The 11,719-nt window shown below is 37.2% G+C and overlaps 2 protein-coding genes across 3 annotated transcripts in view; one reads left to right on the forward strand and one right to left on the reverse strand.

Moving 5' to 3' along the window:
- The window catches only part of LOC142348209 (uncharacterized), a 35,538-nt gene that overhangs the window by 21,456 nt on the left and 2,363 nt on the right, over positions 1-11,719 (reverse strand). For both annotated transcript variants that reach the window (XM_075399473.1, XM_075399474.1), the window contains exon 2: positions 5,872-6,001. In XM_075399473.1, the coding sequence (XP_075255588.1) occupies positions 5,872-6,001 (130 nt within the window). The remainder of the gene's footprint in view (positions 1-5,871; positions 6,002-11,719) is intronic.
- LOC142348211 (isochorismatase domain-containing protein 2-like) overlaps positions 1-11,719 on the forward strand; it is a 346,917-nt gene that overhangs the window by 74 nt on the left and 335,124 nt on the right. The gene's annotated exons all lie outside the window — the stretch shown is intronic.

Raw genomic sequence — 11,719 nt, forward strand, 5'->3', positions numbered from 1 at the left:
AACCACCTGTTCTCCGGTACATGGATCGCACCCCCCTGATGAAGGCAAGTGCAAGCAAAAGAGGTTAATCGGAACTGAGTCCGCTTGAAGAAAGATCGATGGAAGAAGTCATTAAAAGCGCACTTGCAGCTCAAATGCCAAGTATTATTGCAGGCATTCAAGCAGAAGTTCGGAATTCGGTATCAGCAGCCATCAACGATGCAATTGCCAAGTTGAAAGATGAGTTCGCTCAAAAATTAACTGTGCAAGAAGAAAGATGTAACTTGAAGTCCCTATCCGAAGCCGAGCTACTGGAAAGTTACAACAGGCGTGATAACATCAAGATTATTGGACTGCCTGAGGTTATCAAGGATGATGGAAAACCTGAATGGTACGCGGAGACTATCGAGGAAGTTGTTAAACTTGCGAACAAAATAGAAGTTAACGTGGATGAGCAGGACATTTCAATTGCACACAGGCTACCAAGTTCACAGAGAGGCAAGCGACCTATAATTGTCCGCTTCAACAGGCGAGTTTCGAAAATTGAGATGCTGAAGAAGAAGAAAAGTTTGGAGAATCTTGACTGATACGCCAATGTTAAAGTCTTTGAAGATATTAGTCGTCCCCGTTCAGCATTTTTTAACCTAATGAAGCGCGATAATCGTATTGCAATGGTTTGAACCCGAGAAAGTAACTTTTTTTTCCAATACAAGAATGAAAGATCTATTCAGAAGATAACGGGACTGTACGAAGGTGGTGATGAACTAGGCTATCAATTGCAAGATGTGAAAAACTGTTTTCATTTTCAGCGGCATTTCTCCGGCAGAGAAAAGCACGGAGAGGGAACCTAAATCAGTTCTATCTTCATGTGCTAGATCCTATTTATTAATTTCCATACTAACTGTTAATATTCGTTCTTTAAAAAAACACTTAAGTGATTTGGAAGCACTTGTTCATAGTCTTGAGTCTCCACCAAATGTTATATGTCTCACTGATACTTGGTTGACTGAAAATGATGACATCGATTCCTTATTAGATCCAGGCTATAATAATTACGCAATTAAGAATAGGAACACGCTTGGCGGAGGTGTAATGATTCAAATTAAGGATCCAATATTCTTGTAAGAAACACATTCAACAGATATGGGTGAGACTCTTTTGGTCTCTCTTCAATACAATAAATATAGATTTAAATTGGCTACTATCTACAATCCACCAAGAACAAATAAATTAAAGTTCGTCGAAAAGCTGGATAAATTTTTGAATGATTTAACTTCCATAAATTGTCCTACCGTTATAACTGGAGATTTTAACATCGACACGCATGTGAAGAATCAATTACATTCGAATTATTTTTGCACGATATCTGCTAATGATTTTGAGATTGCTAATCTTGAAACTACCAGGGAAACTTCTACCTCCGCAACTTGTCTAGATCATTTTATATATCAAAATTTTGCCAGCCCTAAATTTAGTGTACTAACTCATGAAAACTTTTCAGATCATTATCCCATCCTAATGAAGTGGCCAATTAATGTTGATACTGAACAAAACTATTTGCCATTTAGAGACATAAGTTTTATAAAAGATCAAGAAAAACGGTCGAAATATTTAACTGACTTAGACTGGAACCTAAGGAATCGGTGTCACTTTTTCGAATCTGATAGTACCAATGATTTGTTCAACAAATTCAACAGCCTTTTCCTGGAGATCACTAACAAGTATGCCCCTCTTAAATGCTTGGCTGATAAAAAATCGAAAGTACCGAAATGGTTTACAAACACCCTTAAAAATTTGCGCTTCAAAAAAAACCAGGCACATCGAAGTATGAAACAAAATCCGCATAACAATGAAGCAGCAAAAAAATTCAAATTGTTACGCGACAAGTTTGGAAAAAGTGTTAAAAAGCTAAGACAAATTTTTATGCACAAAAATTCGAATCATGTATTGGAGACTCAAACATATAAGTTACTCAATGATATTAAAGGAACAACGCGAAAAAGTTCACAAGTCCCTGCGTTGAATTCATGCAACGCACGTTGCACTGATCCAAGCAGCGCTGACATTGCTGAGGAATTTAACACCTTCTTCACCAATGTTGGTCCGAAGTTGAAATACAACATTAAACACGTTCCTTTAACTAAGATGGACGAAATCAATCACTCAATGTATCTAAAGCCAATAACCTGTGACGAGGTTAGGGAAATCATTGATAACCTGGATAATAAATTTTCATCTGGTGATGATGATATCTCAAATGTCATAGTCAAGTTATCATCAAATGTTACGATTCCATATCTAACCCAGATAATCAATTTATCTTTTGAAGAAGGATTATTTCCTGATGATCTGAAAAAGGCCAAAGTCATTCCTCTTCACAAGGATGGATCAAAACTTGATGAAAATAAATACAGACCAATTTCTCTACTAATTGTATGGAGTAAAATTATTGAACGTGCTTTGTTCATTCGCATATATGCTTACATGGAATATCATAATTTGTTTTTCAATAGGCAATTTGGATTTCGTACCAAACACAGCACAATTGACGCTCTAGTTGAATTAGTTGAAAAAATTAGATTGAACTGCCGAAATGTAAAAGCTATCAGTTTCTATCTTGATCTTAAAAAAGCTTTTGATACCATTGAGCATGATATCTTATTGAAAAAGATCGAAAATACTGGCATCAGAGGCCCAGCTCTAAGTTGGGTAACATACTTAAAAGGGAGACAACAGCGGGTTATTGTAATTGAAGCTTGTTCATCGTGGAAATCTATAGTTTGTGGGGTTCCACAAGGCTCAATTCTGGGCCCGTTATTGTTCCTCATTTATATCAATGATCTGCCTTTAGTTTGCAAATCTCTTGATGTTATATTGTTTGCGGACGATACAAACCTCACCGCAATCAACAAAGACGAAAATTCAGTGCACGAAGATCTGCAAAGCATCAATAATTGGTTGATTGCTAATAAGTTAATACTAAATATGGATAAAACAGTACAAATAAATATAAGGAATAAAAATAGTGCTTCCAAATCAGTGTTTAAGTTTGATGATGTTTCTATTGAAGTTCGTAATCTCTGTAAGTATCTCGGAATCTATGTAGATAGTAAATTAAGTTTTCAATCACCTATAGAATATATTAAGAAAAGACTCTCAAAACAGTGTGGTATTATATGTAAGCTGCGTCACTATGTACCCCGTAAACAGCTAATTGATTACTATCGAAGCAATGTTAACCCAATAATTCAATACGGTATTTTGGTATATGGCTGTTGCAGTTACTCGTCGCTTCTACCTATCTACATTCTGCAGAAAAAAATTTTAAAATTCATTTACTTCAGGAAAAGGTCAGATAGTTCTAGGGACATTTTTATCTCTAATAAATTACTAACAGTATTCGAGTTTCATGTCTATGAGCTGCTGAAATTTGTACTGAAATCATTGAAAAAGATGCATAGCGAAAGCTATCTAAATGAACTCTTTGAATATGAGCATAGTACCAGAAACACCAGAAGATCTACCAAAAACTACCTAAAGATACCCTCCTTTAAAACGCAGTTTGAGCGCTCCTCTATTTCATATCGTTGTGCAAAGCTATTTAACACGCTAAGAAAGAAAGAAGTTCTAGCACCAAACATTGAAGCCGAAATTTGGCAAAAAATATCGCTATTTTATCATAAATTTAAAGAAAGTTATTTGCTAAACAATGAGGAGCTGGTATCCTATATTTTTAAATAGTTTATTCCGTATCCAACCTCAAAATATTTTTTCACCTATTTCTTTTCCATGAACTCTTGTCAAAAATTGTTGCGGCAGTTGCAGCATACAGTGTTAGCGTTAGTTGGTAATGAGTCAAAAGAGAGAATCGTTTTGAGCTTAAAACCGCTTTTTTTTTAAAAAAATTATTTTTGTTTTCGACATCAAAAAATTATTTTTTCTTATCGTTTTCTCTTCTAAGCTATTTAACTTTAGCCAGGGCAGATACTAGGTGGGCTAAATAGCCCCGTTTATCTGTCCTCTCCGAGATACCTTTGATATGTAAGTAATTTCAATTGATATATATTATGAATTATATAATGTTTTACGTAATTAATTAAATTGTTCATAATTTTTATGATAAAGGAGAAATTTATTCTTTCTTTCTTTCTTTCTTTCTTAGACTATCACTTCTTCAAGTCTAAGTTCAGTCTTTCAAACTAAGGTTTCTGCCTCTAAGATTTAGTGACCAATGAAATTTTTAATGGGTTCTCTAATTCTTTTATACCACCTATTCAAAAAAGGATACTCGTAAAACTTTTTGGTAGCCTCTGAGAAAAACAGCTGACATAAATGCACTGCTGAACTGAGAATTTTTCCATTCAAACGCATAAGTTTAACTCATCACTCAAAAACGGTGATTTCAAAGATTCTAGTTTAGTTAGATGAGACGAATCAAAGAGTGATCGATTTGCAATCTATTAAAAAGGAGGCGATAAGACAAACATTTTGTTATTAGCATTGTGTAGGTTCGGCTTTTTAATCATATCATTGGGAACTCATTTTCTTGCTCTTGAATAGAATTTGAATGCTTTACTTGAACATCATGTGTAGACTAACTTCTACACAAAGGTCACTTAAGTCTGAAAAATACGATTGTTTTTTTTTGGTTTTGATCAATAGAACTGCACTATATACAACAAAATATCCGATTTAAATAGCAAATTTGGTGACTGCCGATCAAACAGGAGATCACATTAAAACTCAGTTATTTTGCTTTTTGTATTAGACAGATCATACAAATCAAATACCTTGTTGATTTTCCAGGGAAGAAGAATGGGGGAACATAATGAAAAGCCAAATTAAACAATGCAAGATAACGATCTCACAAAATGACAAGTTGTCATAGTGAAGATTCATACTCTCAACCGAAGCAACCAAATTTTGATGCACAATGTTTCTAGATTTCTTGCCTACCCTTCTTAGAGGACGGCGAAGTCATTAGAGTACGATGAGAGTTATGTGCTGTTTTGTTAGAGTACTGTTAAACCTTGCATATATGCAGTCTAATAATCAGTAAAACCGCACATAACTATCTGTTTTATGTGGTTCTAGTAAACGTAATCAGTAAAAAAATATTCGGTTGATAGATTAACTAATGTCACTTAAAACTAATGACTTCTAACTCTTATGTAACTTAACTATTTACTCTATGCGCCTGAAATCACTTTCACATCCCATTGAAACTGTTCAACGTATGTCTATTTAATTTTGCTCTTTCGTCGGTTATCGACCCACGGGATTTTGAAGTAATGGTTAAGTGACTCTGCTTGATGTCACTGAGAACTTCAGGCGTTTATCGAAAACCGCGAAGCGGTTCGAAATATTAAGTCAGAATTTCGAAGTGACTTCTGCAGAGTCACTTAACCATGCTTAAAACACGAAACGCGCACGTTTTAAAATGACGAAGTTCAATGAAATTCAACTTCTTGGTAAGTCGCAACTTCTGGCATTTAAACTGCTGGTACTGCAGACTTTCGTCATTTTAAAAAGTGTACGTGACTGTTTTAATAGTTATACTGCAAACCTTATAAAAATCTTGCAATTCGTTACATCGTTTTGTAAGATTATCTTCCAAATTCTCGCAAGATATTCCAAGATAACCATTTGTGTTCCAAATCATCTCGAAAGATGGCCCTTTGAGCTGAAAATTCCTACGTCCTAGTGACTTTTTGAATTAAGTTTTGCTGTAGTTTCTTAGTCCGACCGTTTTGTAGATTATACTCTTGATAGATTTTACCAAAAAAATCAACTTTTAACTGTGATCAAAGTCTTAATCACTCGTATTTTGTATATTTAGTTGGTAAGTTAAGCAAGTGTTGTTCGTTCAAAATGATGATTGTTTGTGTTTACCTGAACTGAGAACATAGTTTAGACAATGGACTGCTACTTCTGTTGTGAGGCAACGCAAATACATGGCCTTCCCATTTGAACTTATGGTTGTAAGCACTCCACACAGCCCCACTAGATTCAATATCACGCACTGAAAAATTAACAGAGAACAGCTATACAAATTGAGACCACAGATTCGGGTAAAAATAAATCCCGAGTCATTTCAAAATATTGTTTGAGCGGATTTTTGATGTCTGGAAGTTCTCTGGGCATAAGCCTGTTAGGTATACTCGAAATTAACCCCCCCCCCCCTGATCATCCCAAACGAATGCAAGAGTCGGAGTGATTATCTATGGGGGTGTCTATAGGAGTGCAAATCGATGTAAGATTAGGGGGTAAGGGGGAGAACGTAAAGATTTTACCCCCCCCCCCCCAAAAAAAAAAAATTACCCCCCAAAAAGATGTAAGATAAGGGGGGGGGGGGGTAATTTTAGGGGGTAAAGCGCAGTAAGATTAGGGGGTTAATGGAGGTAACCGGGAGTAATGGGTAATGTCTCCAAACTTTACCCCCACCCCACAAAAATACCCGACCGAAAAGATGTAAGATCAGAAGGGTAATTTTTTTGTGGGGGGGGGGGGGGGGGGGGGGTAAAACGATGTAAGATTAGTGGGGCAATGGGGGCAATTTTTAGATTCTTAACCCCCCCCCCCCCCGCAAATTACCCACAAAAAGATATAAGATTAAGGGGGGTAACTTTTGGAGGGGGGACAACGATATAAGGTTAGGGAGTAATGTTGGAATTTTTCCCCCTGCCCCAAAAAATATGTACGATTAAGGGTGTAATTTTAGGGGGTGGGATAAAATTGTGGAGGATTGGGGTGGGGGTTCAAGGGGGTGGAAAGATCTAAAGTAGTTATGTAATTATGATAGTCTTAACCTCCATGTTAACCAGCGCAGCATTTCCCGGTAAATCCTGGAGGAAAAACCCTGAAAAATATCCTGAAAATAACCTGAAAAAAATATCCGGTGATTCCCTTTAAGTTTGCCAGTTTCGTGCCAGTAACTAACGGGAATTGCCAGGAACTATTCCAATTGCTATTTTCAGCCAACATTGTCTAATTTTCGTTGGGAAATTAACAGGAACTTCGGGAAAACAAGTATCTCAAAAAACACCTGCTTTTCCTGGATTTTTCCCGCCAAAAATGACAGCAGGGAAACCCGAAAAATTCGATATGCTTACGGCAAGCAAAACACAACCTCCGTTAATTCTAGAAACTCTTTTAAACTTTTTTAGTCCACTGAGCACGTTTCAAACAAAAGAAAATTGCACGAAGAACTGATAAAAAAAAAGAGTTTAAGCAAAATACGTTGAATATTTTTTGAAACCAAACTCTCATAAAGCTAGAGAGACAATCATTCAATCCACAGTACTCACAAGTAGAAAATGAATTCGCATTCTAACCGAGAATCAGTTTTTTCTCAAGTGAAGGGTCAGTTCTAGACAAAAGTTTTTCGATGCAGAATGTAGCGAACATGAAATTGAGTATAGTTAGTTATGAGCGGGGAAAGTGTGTGCATGTAGGCTCTTTAGAAAGCTCGCAATTAGGACAATCTTATTAAGATAATAAGACCAAAGCTAATTTGAACAAATTTAAGTACTCTCTTGAAAGCAAACACATGGTGCCCCAAATTCTTGTTAAAACAAATACGCACAAATGTAAGCAAAGTTACAAACCGGATAAAGGCATAACGAATTGGTTGAGGTTGAATAATGAAAGGCTGTCAGGTTAGATTGATGAGACAAACAGGCGACGGTGAATTAGTAAATAATTGAATAAAAGCACCAGTCAATGTGATTAAACGAAGTAGCTTAAACTAAATGGCCAGAACAAAGCAAACTAGAAAAATTGTTCGTAAATTGAGAGGAAAAACTCAATCAAGTTCGTCAAGATCGGAAATTTCTGTGCCCGCATCACCTCCGTCGTCCTTATTTGAGCCCTCGCATGTAGAAGTTGGCTTATCTATCTGCACCAGTACTGAAAAGAAGAACAAGTAAAGAAAAAGCAAAACCGGCCCCAAAAAAGAGCAAAACCAAGATGGCCGCTACTGGCGGAATAAATACAGAGGATATCTGGAAAAAGGACCCAAAAATGGCCTTGACGGTGGAGAAAATGCTCACTAGGGAGCAAGCCAGAACCAGAAAAACTAAATTCTTATTGTATATAACTGTATTAAGTAAAATAAAAATTTATTACCCGCTCATTGATTTCAATTCGCATCGATATATTAGGAGACAGTGTTGCACACCCTCTATTACTTGAAATTTCAAGAATATCCCACCATTTTGAACTCCTTTATGTTTTCCAGCCAGTTTTAGATAATAAGGCTGTTCCCCACCCTCAGGATCATAGTACACATCAATGTTTAAACGACAATGGCGTGCGAATAATCGTAAGTCGGTAGTGTTTCTGTACTCCACAACCTCGATTCCTCGGGTCAGGCGGGTTTTGCCAGGACATTTAAATAAAGGCTTGTTTGGTCCATTCCGTAAACTAACAAAAAGTTGTTCGATTTTTCCAGCCTGAGTGCGATCTCCAGTGATAATGGTTGATAGACAGGAGGCCACGCAATTGAATTTGGGGTGGGCAACATCTAAGGTAACGGGATTTTACTGTGCAGTATCGAACTCGGGACAACTAAAAACCCCAAGATTACAACTTTAATTTAGTCAGAGTGAATATGGGATACAAGTGCTTACCTTTCAAATAGCTCGTAGCAATGACGCTGTCCTTGTTCTAGGCCAAGCTCCCGGCAAACCCGATTTAGTTCTGCTTCGAATAGAAACTTCATAGGACCACGAGTACAGCGAAATAGAGTTTCACTGTCACAATCGAGACACTCTTTTACGATTTTTCGGCACAATATTCGTAGGTCGCGGACACTAAATGTTTGTCGCGCCATAGATTCCAGATTTTCTCTGGAGGGATGATCGTTTTTCCTGTGCAGTTCAGTAAGCTTATTTCTTGCGTTACTCCGGTGTAGAACCGTGAGTCCTGAACCCACTCGCAACAAAACCCCTTTTGAAAGATAATAATTTTTGCATCGATTACGGAGTTCTTTCCTGTAAATCCACGTAGAATTTCTCGGATAAAGACCAGATTTAAGTTAATGAACGATTTCAAAGTAGACCCGACTATCCATTTCAACTGAAATTGTATATGACTTAATTTTGTATGCAAAGTAAGACAGAATGAGTTAGTTAAGTAGAGCTTTGTTGACTTAAAGTAAATAAAAAGGCAATTTATCAGTTTTCCAAATACCCTACCGGTAAAAAGTTGTCAGACCCCCCCCGGGATGGGGAAGAGTTATTGGTTGGTAACTGGTCGATGATGGGGAAGTACCCCCTAGTGGTCCTCTATTGCGAGAAAAATTTTCAGGTGAATCCGACCGCCCACCCTTCAGCTATTAACACCGGAAGTAGTGTGATTTGAAGATTCTTAGATATTTTACTGTGAAAAATGAATGTTTGAGTCAGAAATAAGGCGATTAATCAGTTGTAATGTCCTGCACGTATGAAATAATGTTTTTGTATGATCTTGGGAAGGGTTTATAGGATGTAAAATGGTGATTTTTGAGTATATTGGTAATTATCACAGGTATGTAGTTAGCACCTAAAGTGAAATAGTTTTTTTTCAAAAAGTTGACGTCGGATTGACCTGAAAAATGGGGGATAGACAAATTTGGGTACGAGGAATCCAATTTTAATGTCAGATTTGACCCCACACCAACCTGCACGGAACTAGCGCACGCCGCTGCTGCGGAACGTAAAATTTGAATTGCTCGTGGAGTATTGGTAGTAGCCCTATGATTTTTGGAGGGTTAGTGTAACTTTTCAAGGGCTTTTGATTGGTGATATTTGCAATCCCAGATTCCGACCGGAAGTTGGTGCTTCGGGACGACCCGAGTGCCAAAAACCGGAAATTGGCCTTTTTGAGCGGCCGAATGACTTTGAAATAGTTTTAATATGATAAACTGAGACAGTTAGTGACAAAAAACACCCCGGTCAATTTTGCCGAACTCGGATTTTTCGGGTTTCGGCACCCACGACTCGATAAAATTTTTTAAATTGCAAACGACTTGCAACGGCTGATCCGTTGGTCATAAAACTTGGCAGGCAAGTTGGTGGTACCCTATAGTTACTATGAAATTTAACCCGAAAACGTTTTGACCAAAACGTTTAGACCCGAAAACGGTAATAACTTGCGAATGACCTTCGCAAGTTATTAAGTTTGGAAATTTGGAGTCATCCGGGAGGTCGATGAAAAGTGTGCGCGGTCATTGCTCGTGTTCTATTAGGAGTTAGACGATAAAAATTGGTGGGTAGGTGTAACTATGAAAGAACTTTCCGCGCCAATAGTTATTTTTACCAAAATGACCCTTCATCTTCGACTATTGACCTCTAATTGACCTCTAGAGGTCAAATTTTTGGGTTTTTGCGAAAATTCGGTTTCTAACTAATTTTGGTATGGGGAATTGCACGGAATGCTGGGAAAAGCATACCAATCCATTATTTTAGCTTTAGCAAGCATGAATTAGCGATATATTTACCCATGGAGACCAGTAGTCTTTGAATAACAAAAGCGACAAAATTGACTTGGCGCAGAATTTGTGTGCACAAATAAAGGCGATAACGACCGCGGACTTTGACGTTAATCTGTTTGTTTATTGAAGGGAACCCCTCCTGTGGATGTATCAGAATGACTTATGGTGTTTACTTAAGTTCTAAAAGTGTATTTAAATAAGATAAGATAAAGTTAGCCAAATAGAAAAAGTTGTAATCAGCTTATCGTGTATAAGTTGGAGAGAGAGAGAGAAAGTACTGAGCTAGTGAGCAGTTGGTTTAGTGCGACTAAACCTAAAATTGTCAGTAAAGCTGCAAGACCAGTTAGGAAACTGTGAGCAACTTGGTTAATTATATTGCGAGTGAATCACGATAAAATTTTGAACTTATCCAAAATTTTTGCAGTTGAATTTGTCTCAAGTTGTTAGTTGATTGAGAGTTGCATCTTTTTACTGTGGATTCTACATTTGTGCTGGTGTTCTCTATTCAATTTAACGTCTTTTGGGACAAAGCATTTTTAACAGCCTGCAAGAGTGAACGAGGGAAAAACTCGGAAAAGAGACAAGGTAGCGCTTGCTTCATCATTTTTTTAAACCTTCGGTGTTGGTTATAATTAAGTTTGATCGATCTTCTGGGCGACAAATCCCCCTCATTGTTAGCCTAGTTAGAAATTCAGAAGACGACACAGAAGCTCAGATTTTAGTGTAATTTGGATCATTCCAAAAAAGGAGTTTGGAGTGATTAAATTAGGGTCAAAATAGCATTTTAGCCCCCATTACTCCCCTACTCTTGCGTATTTTTGGAATTACCCCTCCCCCTCCTAAATCTTACATGTTTTTTGGGTTAAAGTTGCTGAGAGCTATCCTCTAGTCATAGGTCTCAGAAGTATGACTATGATTATGGGAATTCTTGAACCAGGTCTGAGAAGTCTGATTATAGTTTTGAGAGGTCTGGCCATAGCTACAAAAATTCTGATTATAGCTCTGTGAAGTCTGATCAAAAATGCGTAAATAGGACACAGAGGTCTAATTTAAGACTACAGTTAAAGGCAGACCGAGAGGTCTTTTAATTTAGTTTAGAAATATGTCAGAGATGATTGATACTAGTTCTGGGAATTTTGATTATAAGACGGGACATAAGTGTGAGAAGTCTGGCCATAGTTAAGGGCAGTCTGATCAACAGTCTAAAAATGGAATAGAGAAGTCTGAATATAGTTCTGGGACGTTTGACCAGAGTGCAAGCATAGT

Source organism: Convolutriloba macropyga, chromosome 10 (genome assembly GCF_964194025.1).
Source record: "Convolutriloba macropyga chromosome 10, txConMacr16.3, whole genome shotgun sequence".
Taxonomy (NCBI): domain Eukaryota; kingdom Metazoa; phylum Xenacoelomorpha; order Acoela; family Convolutidae; genus Convolutriloba; species Convolutriloba macropyga.